Source organism: Somniosus microcephalus, chromosome 3, assembly GCF_052327205.1.
Source record: "Somniosus microcephalus isolate GS21.2 chromosome 3, FLI_Smic_1.0, whole genome shotgun sequence".
NCBI classification, from domain to species: domain Eukaryota; kingdom Metazoa; phylum Chordata; class Chondrichthyes; order Squaliformes; family Somniosidae; genus Somniosus; species Somniosus microcephalus.
The window spans coordinates 157,403,873-157,423,972 of NC_140989.1; the positions used below are offsets into that span (position 1 = coordinate 157,403,873).

Sequence of the window (20,100 nt, forward strand, 5' to 3'; positions counted from 1 at the left end):
AGGGGGTTGGAGTACAAGAGGAACGAAGTCTTGCTACAATTGTACAGGGCCTTGGTGAGACCACACCTGGAGTACTGTGCACAGTTTTAGTCTCCTTATCTACTTGCCTTGGAGGCGGTGCAACGAAGATTCACTAGATTGATTCCTGGGATGAGAGGGCTGTCCTATGATGAGAGGTTGTGTAGAATGGGCCTATACTCACTGGAGTTTAGAAGAATGAGAGGTGATCTCATTGAAACATACAAGATTCTGAAGGGGATTGACAGGGTAGATGCTGAGAGGTTTTTTCCCTTGGCTGGAGTGTCTGGAACTAGGGGGCATAGTCTCAGGATAAGGGGTAGGCCATTTAAGACTGAGATGAGGAGGAATTTATTCACTCAGAGGGTTGTGAATCTTTGGAATTCTCTGCCCCAGAGGGCTGTGAATGCTGAGTCTTTGAGTATTTAAAGGCTGAAATAGATAAGATTTTTGGACTCTAGGGGAATCAAGAAATATGGAGATTGGGGGGGAAAGTGGAGTTGAGGTCAATGATCAGCCATGATCTTATTGAATGGTGGAGCAGGCTCGAGGGGCCGTATGGCCTACTCCTGGTCTTATTTCTTATGTTCTTACCCCATTCTTTGCTAACCTACATTTGTCATGCCCTCCAGCACGTTAAATTAAAAACTCTTGCCCTTATTTTTTAATCCCCCATAGCCTCGCCCCATCATATCTCCGCAACCTCCTCCAGCCTTCTTGAATCCTTTGGTTCTCTGATTTGGGCATTTTGTGCACATCTCCCTTTGTCCCACCACTGGCAGCAGAGCCTTCAATCGCCTGTGTTCCACTCTCTAGAATTCCTACCTGAAACCTATATTCCAAGGAACTTAATGGTTTAATCAAGAGGTTTGGTGAAAATTCAGTAAAGCATATTTAGGTGATAATTTAGTACCTCAATAATCTGAAACCAAGTTTCCAGCATACTCCACTTCAATAGGTAGAAGAGGGATGGGAAGTATATCACTTGTCAAGTGAAAAAATATTTAGAGAGAATATGCCATAAGTTTGTGAAAGTAAACTGAAGCATATTTTAGCTAAAGTCACTGCACCCCTAAACCTCTTTGGGTGGGAGTGCGCTTCTTACATCAAAATTGATTACTTTGAGGTGTGAGACTAAGGCAGCCTGGGTGGAATAATATTCCACACCACCAATGATGCTTTATGCTTAACCTGGCTGGCAGCTCATTTAGAAAATGGTTAGAATTTCTTTCACTAAGATGAAATAATTACTAAGCTATCCATATAAAAGGAGAAGAGATGTATTCCAGCCAAGGCTCGCAAGATTTCATGTGCAGCACAAGGGATGGGATAGTTCCCAATATTCTTAGATTGAAAAGATACCCAGAATTTCTTGAGAAAAGCTAAAGATCAAGTTTGTTGTTATTCTTTTTGATGACACGTTGAAAGCCATTTTCTAGATTCTCCTGAATCGCATCATATTAATAGCTAAAAGGGGGAATGTTGCCAGAGCTATGCAGTGGAACCTGACCAGTTGACATCTGTGGCTTGTCTCTGAATTGTAGCTATTCAATACATTCAGGTTAAAGCGTAACAAAACTGACATTGTCTAGCACTGGTACCCCTTCCCTTACTTTTGAATTTCTATACATGCACATTAAACCATTTAAAAATAAACAAGTACAATTGTCAGAATATTAAGTGCTCCTCTTTCTTAGCAAGGAAAGTGATAGCCAAGGAAAATTTACTCTGGTTCCAGCTATTTACCTTTTTAGTTAATGAATCATCAGAGTCTGATGGCATTCGCGTGGAAACATGGAAAATAACTTCCACAGTAGAGGTAGCATAGTAAGGTGCAGTTTGCCCTGTACTGCCATTACGTTGTAGGCCACCCATAAAGCCACAATGCGTAGACAGATCAACCTGGGGAATGATAAATGAAATTTCAGAAATGAAGGAAAAATTATTTTTCACACTTTACTAATAAAATGGTGAAGATTTGCAGAAACATTTCCTTGATTTGGTACCATTTTCATTCCAGACATACTTTTAACAGTTTCAAGGGAGAAGATTTTCTTCCTAAGCGAAGAAAATGCTTTACTTTTAGTCCATTAACTGGAGCTTTTTCCACATAAATGAGAAAACTAACGTTTTAGTTTTATAGAAGTGAAGCTTTCGTATTCAACCATAATACTATTTCCAATTTGACAATGATTTGTTTTGGTTCCAATCTGTGCAATAAAATAAACTTCCAACCATCTCTGAGAAAACACTATCAAATTAGCACTGAGGCCGCCACCAAAACATGTAAACAGTACAAATATAGTTGACTGTTCATGTCCAGACTGTTGCAGAAAGATTCATACAAATTCCAGAACATGATAAAGTTTTGGAGCATGTCTGGAAAAAAAAAAAATCAGGATACTTGTTTTCCAATGTTCCCAAATGGGTGATCAGACATTGGGGCCTAAATTCGTTAGCCCCCCAAAGCAGCCGCGATTCCGGTGGCGTGTAGCAATAGCATGCCAGAGCGAAGAGTCCCATGGACCGAACTAAACTCGTCCTCGGGTCTTCATTCATCATCTTCTTTATAGGCAGTCCCTCGGAACTGAGGATGACATTAAAAATGAGTCCAATGCGGGACCTACAGTCTCTGTCACAGGTGGGGCAGACGGTGGTTGAAGGGGCGGGTGGGTGGGGTGCCTGGGTTGACGTGCGCTCTGCTTCTGCTTGCTCCCAGCGAAGAGACTCTAGGTGTTCGGCGCCTTCCCGGATGCTTCTCCTCCACTTTGTGCGGTCTTGGGCCAGGGATTCCCAGGTGTCAGTGGGGCTGTTGCACTTTTTCCAAGGAGGCTTTGAGGGTGTCCTTGAAGCGTTTCCTCTGCCCACCTGGGGCTCTCTTGCCGTGCCAGAGCTCCGAGTAGAGCGCTTGTTTTGGGAGTCTCGTGTCGGGCATGCAGACGATGTGACCCGTCCATCAGAGCTGATCGAGCGTGTTCAAAGCTTCGATGCTGGGGATGTTGGCCTGAGCGAGAACACAGACGTTGGTGCGCCTATCCTGCCAATGGATTTGCAGGATCTTGCGGAGGCAGCGTTGGTGGTACCTCTCCAGTGCTTTAAGGTACCTGCTGTACACGGTCCATGTCTCTGAGGCATACAGCAGGGTGGGTATCACTGCTGCTCTGTAGACCATGAGCTTAGTGCAGGGTTTGAGGTCCTGGTCTTCAAACACTCTCTTCCTCAGGCGACCGAAGGCTGCACTGGCACACTGAAGGTGGTGTCGGACTTCGTCGTCGACGTCTGCCCTTGTTGACTGTAGGCTCCTGAGGTATGGAAAGTGGTCCATGTTGTCCAAGGCCTTGTCGTGGATTTTGATAATCGGGCAGCAGTACTGTGTGGCAGGTTGGTAGAGGACCTTAGTCTTATGGATGTTTAGTGTAAGGCCCATGCTCTTGTACGCTTCAGTGAAGGTGTTGATGATGGTTTGGAGTTCGACTTCGGAGTGAGCGCAGATGCAAGTGTCGTCTGCATACTGTAATTCGACGACAGGTTGAACAGTTTCCCGTTTGTTCTGTAAATTAGCTCCATTCCAGTGGGGAGCTTACTGAGGGCGAGATGGTGCATTGCAGCAAGGAAGATCAAGAAGAGCGTTGGTGCGATGACACAGCCTTGCTTGACCCCGGTCCGTACGTGAATTGGGTCTGTGGTGGAACCGTTTGTCAGGATCACGGCTTGCATGTCGTTGTGAAGCAGGCGGAGGATGGTGACAAACTTTTGAGGGCAGTCGAATTTGAGCAGGACAATCCATAATCCTCACGGTTGACAGTGTCGAATGCCTTTGAGAGATCAAAGAAGGCCATGTACAGTGGTTGGTGCTGTTCCCTGCATTTCTCTTGTAATTAACTAATCATCATAATTCAGGCGAGCTGTGAGCACCGATCAGACACCCTGATGCAGCTCCAGTGTCTGGACTTATCCAATTTCGTCCAGTGATTAGGCTTACGGTAAGTCTGGGGGGGAGGGGAAGGCAAACAGGAGGGGGGCACGAGTGGTACAGCAGTGGCCCGAGGTTGTTTTGTAGAGGCAGGAGAAGCACAACACAAAATTTCAGTTTTGGGGCCTTTTTTTGAGCTGGCCTGCAGCGGTCCCTTTAAGGACTGCTGGTTCGGCAGAGTCAGACTCGGAAATAAGCTCCAACTAGTCTTAACTAATTTAAGAGTCTGGTCTGATATGGGCACAGGAGCCTCGTTTCAATACCGAAACTAGGCCTGTGCTTGGCGGCCGCCTAATAAAAAGCTCCGATCAAGTTGCCCGAATGTTTGTGCAATTCGGCCGTGGGCCTCTGCACTGCTAAATTGGTTATCATTGCTCCATTTTACACCCGTAAAGCAGGCGTAACGCTGTTGAATTTAGGCCCCATTGTGTCTACATTCTGTCTACCTCCAGTTCCAAACGAACTAAAAGAAAGTAGATGTGAATGAATTGCACTATAATAAGCCAAATACTATGAAGAGAGGTATCTATACCAGTGTGTCTCAGTCACTTCTTGCTACCCAATTTAACAGTTTAGAGCCCCTGATTAGTGTAAAACCTGAAACTAGACATTGTGTGGAACGACCCTGCACAATCATGAAGAATATTATAGGAGTTTATCACAACCTTTGCATGCATTCAGACTGCTCCTAGCCTGCAGTTCTAAAGTACAAGAGAGGATTGAAACGCAGTGCACATGTATCTTACTTATAATATTTAGGATTATGGGGCAGCTACAGCTTCTTTTCAGCATTAAGACTGTTCCGATGTATTCAGGAAACAAATTTTTGGAACGTGTAGTAATAAAATAGATGCTTTAGGTTGTACATTTGATAGTGTTCAATGAATCAAACAAAAAAATTGTTGAAAACATATTGTTAAAGCCATTTTGAGTAGTGAACCCACTTAACAAACCAAAAACCATTGCATTACTAATGTAGTTTCTTCACACAAATCACATATTTCAAATAATACTTTCTAAGGTAATAGCAACCAAGATAAAATAATACATTTTCTGAAGATTATCTAAGAAATTCTATGTAGAAGGAAGAAACATTCTATACCTCCCAGCCTAGTCCAGAGACAAAATTTTCATATGCTTGGCTTCCTCCAGTGTTTGAGAGAATTGAACCCTTATCTTCCTGTCCTTCCATAATGTAAAACACTGCAATCTTATGAGTTTCCCGACTTGAAAATAGTAAAATGTAAATTCATTCATATCAGTATTTGCTTCTAAATATCACAGAAGTGAGGAGACAAATAAATCATGACATAATACATTTTTATAACGGTTGTATCGGATTGGAAACAAAACATGAAAATTATAGTTAGTGGTCACACATTATGTTCGTACAGCAATACATTCTCTGACAGCTCTACAAAGCATTCAGTTGACTAAATCAACTATATCATGATTTTCAGTTAACTTGTATCTCATTCCACAGAATAACTGCATATCTGTAACAGAAAGGATACTGAAGCCAGGAACAGAAAATTAGAAGTCTGATGAGTTCAAGTTATATTTTCTTATTCACAGAAAAAACAGAATCCTCATTTGCGAGTTGGTTTCAAAAATATTTGTTGTACTGAAAATGAAAGATGGTTATAGGAATTCTCTATGTTAAACTTCATGATGATACGTAGAATGTTTCCACTGTCCCATGGTCCTTAGAATAACTTTTAATATTTGCATATTTAACTAAAATGCCCTCCTTTCATATCATATGCATGTATTGTTCTGAGAGAATGTTGTTTTTATTCAAACACATTAATAACTCAGTAACTAATGAGATAATTTCAAAAGGATTGGCTAGTTTTGTGGTAGCTCCGATTTATGAGTAGTTTCTTTGAAAAAATGTTCATGTTTTGCTTGGTTGAGTTTGTGGTGGCTGCTTAGTTGTTGATTGGCAGCCTACCTGTCTAGTGAATTGAACTGGTTTTTGATTTGACCAAATATTCCATTGACCAAAAGCAACCCAATTGAAGAATTCAAAATAATGGTCCGGAATTTGTGGTCAGTGGTGAAGTTAAGGCGTTTACCGCTGGCCCCGAAGTAAGCTTCGCACAAAGATCTCGCGATCAATGTAGTATAGTGGGAATCCCATAGTGCGAGCTGCTTTGGGGTCAACAAACTGTCTAAGCAGCCAATCAAAACCCAGAATTCTCAGACAGCAAGCTAACCAGGAAGTGAGTAAGCTCTTAAAATTCTAACTTTTTAAAAATGCTAAAGGGAGCAAAATAAAGATTGGGGCTCTCACATGGGGGAAAAGGCAAACCTGAAATAAAGATGAACAAACGTCTAAAAAAAAATGAACAAGTTTCTTAAAAATTTCAAGTTTTATTAAAATGGACAAATTTAGCACTGCACAAAATTAAAATTAGTTTTTCAGGTCCATAACCTTTGCTTAGCAGTCAATACGCTGTTAAAATCCCAGTTACACCTAATCCCTTTGGGTCTAACTTTTAATAGGATAACTATTGTGGAAGAGCCGCAGTTTGTGTCAGTTTCCACGATTTGAAAGATTTCACTGGCTGCCGGCTCTGTGGGAGGGTTGGGGGGGGGCCTGGGGGAGCGCAGCCTGTGGAGGTGTAATGGACAGACCGCAAATTCAGGATCTCCTGAAGTTGCGGTCAGTTTCAAAGACGAAATGATGGCAAACACTGCCAGTTCGCCATCATCAGGACCGCAAATTCCAGGCCAATAAATCAATCATGAATAGTGTAACTAGACCACATGTGGAGCTTCTGAGTCCCAGAGAACAAATGCATGTTCAGTGCTGGGGACCTTCATACCTTTAATTTAGAAATGGTGCATTTTATTTGTTCTCCTCTCTCCCGAGTATGGTCCCAAGCGTGCCAGTCACCACTGATCCGCACGCAAATGGCTATTACTTACCTGTGAGCCTCGACAGTGAGTGGCAGCAAGCTTTTTAATCACGGAGGGGGGATCATCACAGTGAAGCCCAATCCTAACCTCCACTGATCTCTAATCAAGACACTTACAGCAGTGATTGGTGGATAGGGATCAGGAGCGAGAAGCATGCTCAATCTTAACCCTCATTCAATGCAGGAGCGCTGAGGCTGACTGTAATGATTAAAACCTGCTGGAGTGGAAGAAGCAGTGTCGTAATCTTCCAAGTGTCATCACTAAAAAGTACTTACATATTTGACTGATCTGATAGTGTGTATAATGCGACTATGGTAATTTTCTTAACATAGACTTGTGGACTGTATATACTTTGTTGAAGAAGTGGCTTGTTGGGCTGAAGAGGTTTTTGTTCCATTGCTTCAAGATGTTTTTAATTTTATCATTTAGTATTTTCTGAAAAGAACACAACTGTAAACTGTATACTTGTACATCGCAACATAGATTTTTCTGAAATGTTGTAGCTCTAATACCAGCCAACTGCTGTTGTCTTGCACTTGTTATGCAACGACTAATTGCCAGTCAACAGTATCTTAACACGGAGTCACGTTTACCTTGACATGCCATTGTCTGTAACATGAGGCAAACAAAAAGGGCAGAAAATGTATTCCGTCTTGTACAAGTGATGCACTTTTCACCCCTAAAGTCTGAATGCAGGATGAAATTTGTAGACAAATTAAAGATTCATGTATTAACAATAAATGTATAATTGTAGATTTTAATTATCTGAAAATAGACTGGGATAGAGAAAATGTGTGTGGTGGAAAAGGGGAGGTTTTTCTTGGTGGATTTAGGCATATTTTCCAAGTTAATATGTTGCTACTCCAACAAGGATTAAAGCACTGCTTGACCTGGTCCTGGACAAACAGTGACCATAATATAGTCAAGTTGAGCGCAAGAATAGAAAAGGAAAAAGGGTTGAGCACAAGGGTACATGACTGGGGAAAAAAAAGCACATAATAGCGAGCTAAAAATAAATATTTCCCAGACTGAATGGAAGGAAAAGTGGGTAAAAAGAGCTGTAGATCATCAATGAGAAATACTGCTTTCTATAAGCACAGGAGTAATAAGACAATAGACAAGGTAGGGTAGGACCACTAAGAGGAAGAAGCCAAGATTGTACTGGAGTAAGGGAGTGGCAGAGACTAAACAGTACTTTGCTATAGTTTTCACAGAGGAGGTGGATATTGGGATTGTAGAACCACCAGAAGTGGGATTAGAATTGTTAGCAGAGGTTATTATTCAAAAAGAAAGTACACTAAGGAAGTTACTCAAAGTAGACAAATCACAGGGACCTGATGTTTTACATCCGAGAGTTCTGAAGCAAACTACGGAAAATGATATTCCAAATTCTTTGCTGAAGAACTGGAGAGTGGCAAATGTTCCAGTTTCCTTTTTTGAAGAGAAATGTAATAAGCCAGGCAGGAAATTAGTCTCGCTTCAGCTGCTGGTAAACTATTAGAGTTTGTAATCGGAGATAAAATAATTAAGCATTTGGAAAAACAAGAGTTAAGCAGAGCCAACCAGCATGGATTTCTAAAGTACACATCATGCAGGACCAACCTATAGAATTCTTTGAGGAAAGTAACAGAGTATAAAGGAACTGCAGTGGAGCGGTGGTTTACATGGATTTTCAAAAAAGCATTTGATGAGGTACCACATAAGAGACTTATGGCAAAGAAAATGTTACGGGAAATGTGGCCTCATGCATAAAGAGATGGTTAGAGCGCAGAAATCAAAATGTACGGGTAGGGAGGTTTCGCAGATTGGAAAGATTTAGGGGGAGAAATTCGGTATCGCCCCGTTTGGGGCGCAATTATCGGCCGGGAGCAAAGTTTAGCACCTGGTGCTAATTATCGCTTCCGGCTGCAAACTTGGCTTCTATCGCTCCCGAGGTGATTGAAGCGCTAAATCAGGCACTACACACCTCTCTTAAGGCGCTACCGCCGAGAAACGAGGCGCTACCTCAGAGCGCTGGCGAAGCTCATGTGATGTCAGTCAGCAAGCAATGGAACACAGACACACTGGCGCTGGCCAGTTCTTAAAGGGGAGGGTCGATTTTGCTCACCATCCACACCCTGCTCATTGCACCCTTGAATCTTGGCCTGGAGAGACCTGTACATCAAATCTGCTGGAAAGAACAATGGAGAGGCCTCAACAATGGAAAGAGCTCAGAGTGCAGCCCCCATAGTCTCTTCTAAATCGATGCAAGGAAGGTCAAATCAAAATGAATCTGCAAAATGCTGCTCAGTACCCAATGCTCCTTCACACAGCATTGAATCTCGCCGGAATCTCTCCCTCTCTCAGAATGCGTGGTGCAAAAATATCGCTGACAAAAAAGGCAGGAAGCGGCCGCATTTAAACAGCGCTCCCCCAGTCCCTTCCCGACTGCAAAACATTCCCCTCAATCTGTTGTTGCTAGCGGCAGGCGGAAAGGCAGGGGGCGCCACTCAATATCCGGTCCGGGGTGCTACTGGGGCGTTGCACGCTCAGCTGACATCACGATCTGCAGGCGCAGGAGATCGTGGCGGTAGTGTTTAAGGCCGCCGCAAAATGTCTGCTCAATTTCGCGAGTGGCGCCAACAACGCCGTGCCCGGGCGCTAGTTACTTTGCACCCCATTAGCGCCCTCTTACGGCGCTAACGGGAGGCGCAAAGCAACCAAATTTTTCCCCCTTAGTGAGTGGTGTTCCCCAGGGGTCCTCATTGCAGTACATTTACTACATACATAAATTATCTAGATAATAAGGCCATGAAAAAATGCAGATAGAATCCTTGGTATTATATCTAAAGGCATAGAATACAAAAGCAAGGAGATAATGTTGAACTTGTACAAGTCCTTAGCCAAAGTTAAAAGCATTATCTGTAGTTTTGGCATCCCATCATATGATGGATAGTAAAGCAATGGAGAAGAAGCAGTGCACATTTACTAGGATGTTACCACAGCTACAGTTATGAAGAGTGAGTTGACAAGTTAGGCCCTTTTTCACTGGAACTGAGAAGGTGGAGGAGTGACCTGATAGACATCTTCAAGATTATAAAAGGTTACAGTAAGTAATGATGGATTGTTTCCATGATTGGCAAGACAGTTAACAAGAGGGCACAAATTAAAGGCAATCACAAATAGAATTAGAGGGGATGTTAGAACAAAAATATTTAGAGAGAGTAACTGGAATGTGGAATTCTCTGCCATTGTCGAAGTGAGAATCTAACAGCGAGAGAGAGAGAGACTTGATTTTGCCTCATTTGGTACAGCTGAGGCTATGTGTGTTCAAATGGACCAAGCTTATGGGCAGCGACTAATTATTGGTAATTTTTATAGACCCCCAGGTCAGACACCTGAACATGATGAGTTATTATGAAAACTGATTGCAAACACCTTTAATATAAAATGCCATCTTTGTTTGATAGGTGATTTTAATTTTCCTGGAATTCGGTGGCACGATGGTTTACGCTATGTTGTGGTGAGAAGTGCAGCTGAACAATTTGTTGAAAATATACAAATATTCAAAATGTTTCTCAGCTCAGCATGTTAATGAAGTAACTAGGGATAATCATACATTAGATCTGGTGTTTAGTAATGAGCCTGACCTCCGATCGGGCCTCCATGTGGGGGAACATCTGGGCAACAGTTATCACAACATAATACGGTTTCAATTGGCTGGAAGAACTAAAGGTACGGAGAATCTGCAACTCGTACCAGATTTCAGAAGAGCAAACTTCACTAAAATGGCAGATGATTTGGAACGGGTAAATTGGCTAACCCAACTTGGTGGTGATGAGACTACTGCAGAATGCAAATGAAAGTTTTTAAGAATAAGATAAAAAATGTGGTTGACAAATATGTAGCTAAAGTCAAAGGAAGGGAACGTGGTAAGAAAAAGTCAAGGTGGCTAACTGGTTATGTACAAAGACATATGATATACATTGAAATGTTTCTATAAATTAAAGGCATCTAATGCTCAACTAAACAGAGTTGAGTATAAGGAATAGCTAAAGAAAATGAAGGCTGCTATTAGATCAGCTAAAAGGCTAATGGAAAAGAGAATTGTAGACAATTGTGGATGTAATGGGAAAAGCTTTTCCAGTTATGTGAAAAGCCAGAGAACTGTCAAAGCCTGCATTGGGCCATTGAAGGACGTTCAAGGAAAGGTTACGAAGGACTCACTGGGTACGGCAGAAATATTAAAGGAGTACTTTGCATCGGTCTTCACTCTAAGATGATGCTCGACTATAAAAATTGAATGATTTTAATAATAAAATTAGTAATATTAAATTAGATGAACATATTATTTCGATAGAATTAAGAACTTGAAAATAGATAGAGCAGCTGGGCCAGATGCTATCCACCCGACGATCCTCAAGGAGACGGGACACATGCTGTGCGAGCCCCTAGCCCATACTTTTAATAGCTTACTGCACTCTGGGATGATTCCCATAGACTGGAAGCTGGAAGGAGGCTAATGCAGTTCCCATCTTTAAAAAAGGTGACACGACGAAACTGGGTAACCATAGGCCAAGTAGTTTGACATCAGTAATAGGAAAGATGCTTGAGGGAATTATTGGGATGAAATATATGATTGCTTGGATAGAGGGGGACATATTGGGGACACCCAACATGGCTTCATTAAAAGGTCATGTCTTACAAATCTAATTGTATTTTTTGAAAAAGTACTCACCACTGCCTGGAATCCAAATTTTTTAGTTCCCTTAATAACTTTGAGTTTTTCTTCAGAAGATGGAAACTATTCCTTAAAATAAAGGATAGGTTTAACTTAGAACAGAGCTGAGAAAAATGTTGCAACAACTTTTTTTCCTACAAGCACTAATACATCATTTAGGAATTTACATTGAAACAGAATTCATGTGTAATTTTAAAAACTCTTCAGGCATGAAAATCATTTGTTTAGCTTTCAAATCTATGTCATACTGCAACAATTCAGAAGAACCAGGCAGCAACACCCATCCTTACACGAGAAGTGAAAGCTAATGTTCATGAGATTTAACCAAAATACATCATAAATCTGCAGCACACAAGCTTAACACAAAAAGGTGAAATGCAGTTTTAACAGAATCTATTAAGAATGATGAGTCATAAATTCTATAGGTGAAACTTGGAAAACAATTAAACTTTCCCTAAGCAACATCAACTTGTATTTATATAGCGCCTTTAACGTAGTAAAACGCCCCAAGGCGTTTCACAGGAGCATTATCAAACAAAGATGTGCGGGTTAGGTTGATTTGGCTATGATAAATTGGCCCTTAGTGTTAGGGGATTAAATACGTGGGGTTACGGGGATAGGGTGGGATATGTGTCGGTGCAGGCTCGATGGGCCGAAATGGCCTCTATCTGCACTGTGGGGATTCTGTGATTCTGTGAAAATTTAACACCGAGCCACATAAGGAGATATTAGGACAGATGATCAAAAGCTTTGTCTAAGAGGTAGGTTTTAAGGACCGTCTTAAAGGAGGAGAGAGAGGCGGAGAGGTTTAGGGAGAGAATTCCAGAGCTTAGGGACCAGGTAGTTGAAGACACGGCTGCCAATGGTGGACTGATTAAAATTGGGGATGCGCAAGAGGCCAGAATTGGAGGAGTGCAGATATCTCGAAGGCTTGTAGGGCTGGAGGAGGTTACAGAGATAGGGAGGGCTGAGGCCATAGAAGGATTTGAAAACAAGGATGAGAATTGAGAATTTTAAAATTGAGGTGTTTCTTAACCGGGAGCCAATGTAGGTCAGCAAGCACAGGGGTGATGGGTGAACGTGACTGGGTGGACGACAGAGGAGAGGCTTTGGAGGAAGAATCTGTGATCAACTATGTCCAAGGCTGAAGACCGGTTGAGAAGGATGAGGAGGGAGTGTTTACCACGGTCACAGTCACATAGTGACAGTTGTGACTTCGATTACGTCTATTTCAAGACTGTAGCAGAGGCGGAAACCTGATTGGAGAGATTCAAACAGGCAGCTGCAGGAAAGCTGGGCACGGATCTGGAAGGTGACAACACGTTCATGGACTGGAGAGGAAAGAGTGGTTGGAGATGAGCCAGTAGTTTGCAAGGCCAGAGGGGTCAAGGATGTTTTTTTTTTTTTTGGAGAGGGGTGATGAAGGCAGATTTGAAGGGGAGGGGGGACAATATCCGAGGAGAGGGAACCATTAATAATATCACAGATTTTACAAATGCCTTGCAAAGAAGTTGCTCTTTGGAAACACTGCACAGTTCAGTTCTTCCACTGATGATGAAAAACAAAACAAATTCATTAACCCATAATCACATTTAATTTATTTTCTTACTGTCACTATTTAATTTTAATCCAACTGTACGAATGCAAGACCAATTTTTAGTTTTAAGGGCAGAATTTTCATAGACTTTTGCAAAAAAAAATACAGCATATGTCTGAAGGTTTAGCAACTACATTTTTTGAACTTTCCTTAATTTTCCAATGGGAATAGGCTGACTATTGCTTAGTGTGTAAGGACACAGTTAATTATATTAACTTTAGCTTTTAAGTGAGTTTCTGTTAGAAGGCTGGAAATGTCAGTGAAATTAAAAGTTCGCAGACTGAGACTTCAGCTGATAAACACTCAGCTACAAACTTTCTTTGTCCGAGCCTCAGATATCTCCGCTGTCCTCCTAGGAACGCCACCAAGGACACCTCTGCGCAAAGCAAGTGATAACTCATCTGCAGGAGAGTCCTGGGCACCTGTAACTGTCTCCAGTTGACTGACTTAATTGACAGTTCAGTCAAGGTGAAGGCTTGGGGAGTTATTCTTGTTAAATCTAAAGTCCAAGGAATTGGATGTGGTAATATTTTGAAACATGCAGATTCTCGTGTAGCTAGAGTGAAAGAAATGTATAAAAAAAAGGTTTTAGAATAGATACTTTAGAATTCAACAAAGCTTGGCCAGCCATTAAACCTTCCAGCTCAAAACCTGTGGCGAATTCTCTGGTCTTGTATTGTAAGTGCGACACTAAGTAAATGTGTAATTATTAATAATAGTTTGCATCGTATGTTTAATTCCTATGCAAGCCAATAAATGCCATTGAACCCCATTATATTGTGGAACAACTACTTGCATTTCTATAGCACCTTTAATGTAGTAAAATGTCCCAAGGTGCTTCACAGGAGCGTTATCAAACAAAGTTTGAAACCGAGCCACAAAAGGAAATATTTAGGCGGTCAAAGAGGTAGGTTTTAAGGAGCGTCTTAAAGGAGGAAAAAGAGATAGAGATGCGGAGAGGTTTAGGGAAGGAATTCCAGAGCTTAGAGCTTTGGCAGCTGAAAGCACGGCTGCCAATGATGGAGCGATTAAAATTGGGGATGCTCAAGAGACCAGAATTAGATGAGCGCAGATATCTCGGCGAGTTGTAGGGCTGGTGGAAATTACAGAGATATGGGGGTCGATTTTAACTCAGCCGTGAGGCGGGCTTTGAGGCGTGTGGGGGGGTTAAAAAAATAAAAATAAATAAATAAATAAATAAAATCGCAAAAACTGGGGGTCGGGACCCCCCCGCCGCCTGGTTCCTGACACCTAGCCATTTTAACCCAGGTGTGTCTGATGGTCCTGAATCAGTCCCGCCTGCAACAGGCGAGACTGGTCTTTAGGGCCCTTAAATAGCACTAATTGGCCTTCATAATCCCATTTTAACAGGCCCTTGCCTGTTTAACCCTTTTCCCCATGTAAAACACGCCTGATGAGGATCACGCCTGTGAAACCTGGTGTGAGCACAATTGGCTTGCTGACTATCAGCTGCAGGTCAACCATTAATTGATCAGTCATCATTTGCAGGTGGCAGAACTTTGTTGTTTCAGGCCTGGGCAACTTTTACCAGGCTTAACCACACCTGTGGAGGGTTGGAGCCACACACACATCGCCAGTGTGACCTCCTGGGAAACCCCGCCTGCCACCTTCACTCAGCGCTTCCTCAACGGAGGCATATACCAGAAGCATGCGAGCCATTTATTTCCTTCCATTCTGGGCATTAGATGAGCTCGAACACCAGCCACGGCACCAGCAGAACCAGGAACAACAGCAGCAGCAACAGGAGCGCCAGGCTGCTGCTCACCCACCTGAAGCTGCACAGGCCAGAAGGGGCCAGTGCTTGGAAGTGGCTTGAGAGCACCTTGCTGCACATCAGGGGGCCATGGGGACCCGTATCTGCACTGGCAGTCCCACTCAGAAGGACTTCCATGAAGGTCTGGTTTCTCTGTTCAATAGATGCCCATCGCTCCTCAAGAGATGTCATTCTATTATGAACACGCACCATGTTTTCCATACCCTGGTGACTTATCGCCTCCATGGAGGTTGCCATCCTTTCCATGGTGATGCATTCATGCGCCAATGACTCCACAAAGGCTCTGCTCATGTTCGCTATGGACTCTTCCATTCGCTCCACACTCACATCGACCCTGGAGACAAAACCTGCCAGAGACTCCTGCATCTGTTCCTGGAGTTCCAGCCCCGCTGATCTTATGGATGGACCCAGAGGCAGAGGGTCGACATGCAGCTGAGCCGAGCTGGCAGAGTCTTGCGCCCTCCGACTAGCACTCTCCATTACTGTCCCTGTCTCCACAATCTGCTGATGCTCACTTGTGAGCTGTGATACACCAGGTGACAACACTACTCTATGTCCCGAAGGTCCCACCGAGGTGCGAGTGTCTGCGCTGGTGCTGGGTGCGCTGAATTCTGCTGACGCTGCGCCCTCAGAGGTTGCAGATTCCTCTGAGGAGTCTGGAAGCTCAGGCTCTTCCTCCTGGACAGTGAGGACGAGGGCTCTCGATGGTCCTGTGGGGGAGTAAAGGAAAGAGTTAGAGATGTGAGGTCAAGGTTACATGCACATTGCATATTGCAGATGATCATAGGTCCATCTGTTATAGCTTCGGAATCATTATCAGCGACTCATGCAATGTCAATGTGAGAGATGGAAAACTATTCTGTCACCAGCTTACTGTGATGCACCCGTCTGTCCGTCCCCCACTTGCACCTCATCCTCCAGTCCTACGATCTCCAGGACCGCCTTCTCCCAGGGGGTGAGATGGGCTACTGATGGTGGCCCTCCTCCTGTCCTCGCTCGTTCTCTTTTCCTGCAATGAGGGAGACAAGTGGAGTTTGAGTGAGAATGAAGGAGTGAGTGTAGAGAATCCATAGCATAGATGCTTAGAAGGAGACAAAGATGGAGTGAGGTGGCAAGACCAAGGGCCCTCCCTGTGTGTTGTCAGTTGTTTTCATAGCATCAGAGTGATAGGGAGTGTGAGGGCTGCACAGTCGAATAGTTAGGTGAATATGAGCATAGAGAGAGAGGGAATGGGTAAGGGTGCATGGATGTGAGTGTCAAGTGGGATATGGAGGAAGAGATTGCTAAAGCTGAGTGCTGGTGAGGAGAGGCAATGGAGATCAGATTGAGAGTGATGGGAACTTCATACTCACTCTTCCAGCGTGCTGAAGGTCATGAAATCTCTTCCTGCACTGTATCCAGGTTCTGCAGGTAGCCGATAAGGAGTTGACCTCCTCTGTCACTTGCAGCCACGCAGCCTTTGTCTGCTGGGGAGGCATCTTCCTCCCTGATGAAGGGAAGAGCACCTTCTTGTGAGCTCTTGCTCCCTCCACTAAAGCCTGCAGGGCAACGTCGTCAAAACGGGATGCAGACCTCGGTCTTTCTCTTACCATTCTGCTTCCAGCTCAGTGCATCAGCAAATGCCAAAAGGTTAGCAGCCTGCAGAAGCAAGGCTTGTTGCAGACCCTAAATGCAGCAGCAATAATGACGTCATATTTATGTGACTTTCTGACTGGAAATACTCATTTGCCAAGGGTTCCCACACGTTGGAAATCAATTGGCCAATTGAGTTAAAATTGCATCAATCTCTCAGTCCCATTGAGATTCGTGTGGGAAACACTAAATTCGGGGAACCCGACAATTCCCTGCAACCGAGTTAAAATTGACCCCATGGAGTGGTAAGGCCATGGAGAGATTTGAAAACAAGGATGAGAATTTTAAACTCAAGGCGTTTCTTAACCCGGAGTCAATGTAAGTCAGCAAGCACAGGGGTGATGGGTTAACATGACTTGGTGCGAGTTAGGACACGGGCAGCCGAGTTTTGGATGACCTCAAGTTTGCAGAGGATAGAAAGTGGGAGGAAATAGTCAAGTCTAGTCAAAGGCATGGATGAGGGTTTCAGCAGCAGATGAGCTGAGACAGGAGCGGAGTCGGGTGATGTCACTTATAAGCGAGATCATCCATTCCCTAACAACTGGATCTTCATTGTTTTAAACTGCTCTGTTATTTTCACTACTACAGCCTTCTATTTTTCTCAATACACGCTCTTCTGAGGCTTTTGATTAAATGTTTTCTGTTTTAATTCTGGTAACAACACGGTCAGTTACCCACAAATGTTATTAGCACTGGATATTTACATTATAATGTTCAAAAAGTCAATAGAAACAGATAGGGAAAATGGATGTCAATGTTTTGTTTTTCTTAATTGTACTTGTTTAACTTCTGAAAGGGTTATAGGCTGTGAAACTCTTGGGCCAGAATTTTCTGCTTCTATGCCTGCAATTTTCCACCTGTTCACTTTAAATGATGGAAAACCATTGGCTAATGAGCACAGAAGCTGAACACAAACCTTGATGTCAGTTACTCACAAAATCTTAACTCAAGACTTCACCATTATGACACAAGTCTCTCAATGGTAATGTTGCCAAACTAATCTAGGATCTGCTTTTAAAAATAACCCAAAAGATATCAAAGATTTACAAAGGGAATAGGGGGGAAAAATTGAGTCACACCCCCTTTGGGGCGCTAGTTTCACTGGGGCACTGCTTTTAGCACCCCTGCATCTGAAATTGAGTGGTAGCGCCCCAAGAGGGAAGTGGGGCGCTACTGGAAGCGCCCCGCCTCCCTCTTGGGGCACTGAGAGGGAATCACTGTGGCACATCGCGCCAGTATTTCAAGCCTTCCTCCCCTTCTTAAAGTGCGAGTCAGCAGAGAGTGCTGTGAGTTTGGGGAAGTGTGAGAGTTCTTCAATTGTTATTTCTCTTTAAATCATTCTTGATAAGATTACTTAAGCAGTTTAAGTAAAGGGGAAAAGTTAAATATTTGGGATTCTGTTGGTTTAAGAAGAGTAAAACAAGGTTACACTGCAGTAGGAGTAAATTGGCACAGCAGGCAGTGGAAACCAGTTTTCTAACCAATCAGCAGGGGTGACTCATTTGGCTGTAAACAAACAGTGTAAAAAGACCAGTCCTAGTGCGAGCAAGCACTGAGTGCGAGTCATCAGAGTGCTGTGAGTTTGGGTAAGTGGGGTGTTAGGTGCTCTTTTCAAACTTAAACTCTGTGGGTTGTGGTTAATAAGGCCTTTCTGGTGCAGAGTGATTGTTGGTAAACCATTTAACTGGTGTAACTAGAGGGATTGATTTAATTTAAATCCAATTAATTAAAGGGGATACTAGCATCTAAAATCGGGCAGAGGGTGTCCATAACTAACAATAAAAAATTTAATTAATTACATAGAATGGAGCAGGTGATGTGTTACTGTTGCGAGATGTGGGAGCCGGTGAACCCCATTCAGGCTAACGGTGATTACGTCTGTGACAAGTGTCTGCTGCTACAGGAACTCCAGCTCCGTGTTGATGAGCTGGAGTCTGAGCTTCAGACACTGCGACACATCGGGGGGGGGGGGGGGAGAGAAGTACCTGGATTCTGTGTTTCAGGAGGTGGTCACACCTATGAAGTTAATTAATTCAGATGTAGCCCATGGTCAGGGACAGGACGGTGTGACTACGAGTGAGGCAGGTACGGGGATCCAGGAGGTAGAGCTGGAGGAGTCGCAGCCCTTGCTCTTGTCCAACAGGTTCGAGGTTCTTACTCCCTGTGGGGACAGGAGCAGGGACTGCAGGGAGGATAAGCAACCTGGCCACAGCACCATGGAATGGGGGGCCATTCAAGAGGAGGGAGTAAATAGAAATGTTGTAGTGGTAGGGGATAGTATTATTAGGGGGATAGATAGCGTTCTCTGCAGCCGAGAGCGAGAGTCCCGAAGGCTGTGTTGCCTACCCGGTGCCAGGGTTAAGGACATCTCCTCTGGGCTGGAAACAAACTTGCAGTGGGAGGGGGTGGATTCAGTTGTCGTGGTCCATGTTGGTACAAACGACGTAGATAGGACTAGGAAGCCGGTTCTGTTAAAGGAGTATGAGCAGCTAGGGGTCAAATTAAAAAACAGAACCTCAAGGGTAATAATCTCTGGATTATTACCAGAGCCATGAGCGAATTTGGCTAGGACAAATAAAATTAGAGAGTTAAATGCGTGGCTCAAAGACTGGTGTGGGAGAAATGGGTTTTGCTTCCTGGGACACTGGCACCAGTACTGGGGCAGGAGGGAGCTGTTCCGTTGGGACGGGCTTCACTTGGCCAGTGCTGGGACTAGAGTCCTGGCGGATCATATAACTAGGGCTGTAGAGAGGGCTTTAAACTAACTAGTGGGGGGGAGGTTCCTAGAGAGCAAATAATAAAAATGACAACAGAGAAGGTCATAGAATTAGGTAGCAGTGGGGAAATTAAAAACCAGAGCGTGTCAGGAAAGGCAGAAGGTATGGAGTAAAAGGTAAAGTAATAAAAAGGGCAAAAGCAGGAACTAAGTCACAAAACATATTTGAAAGTTCTCTATCTGAATGCACGTAGCATTCGTAACAAAATAGACGAGTTAATGGCACAAATAACTACATATGGGTATGATCTTGTGGCCATTACAGAAACATGGCTGCAGGGTGACAATGCCTGGGAATTAAACATACCAGGTTATTTAACGATCAGGAAGGAAGGGGAGGTGGGGTGGCTATGTTAATAAAAGGAAGGAATCACTGTAATACAGAGAAATGATATTGGGTCAAAAGATCAGAATAATGAAACAGTTTGGGTGGAGGTAAGGAATAATAAGGGGGAAAAAACACTAGTGGGTGTAGTCTATAGGCCTCCGAACAGTTGCAACTCTGTTGGACGGAGTATCAATCAGGAAATAGTTGAGGCTTGTAATAAGGGAACATCTATAATTATGGGGGATTTTAACTATCATATTAATTGGACAAATCAAATTGGGCAGGGCTGCCTTGAGGATGAGTTCATTGAGTGTATTAGGGATGGGTTTCTTGAGC

The 20,100-nt window shown here is 43.4% G+C and overlaps 1 protein-coding gene across 1 annotated transcript in view; it reads right to left on the minus strand.

Moving 5' to 3' along the window:
* ralgapa2 (Ral GTPase activating protein catalytic subunit alpha 2) overlaps window positions 1-20,100 on the minus strand; it is a 400,978-nt gene that overhangs the window by 280,037 nt on the left and 100,841 nt on the right. Inside the window, exons 14-16 of the mRNA XM_085977825.1 lie at window positions 11,634-11,705; window positions 5,094-5,217; window positions 1,765-1,920 (exon numbers count right to left, since the gene is read on the minus strand). Coding sequence (XP_085833951.1) covers window positions 1,765-1,920; window positions 5,094-5,217; window positions 11,634-11,705 — 352 coding nt within the window. The remainder of the gene's footprint in view (window positions 1-1,764; window positions 1,921-5,093; window positions 5,218-11,633; window positions 11,706-20,100) is intronic.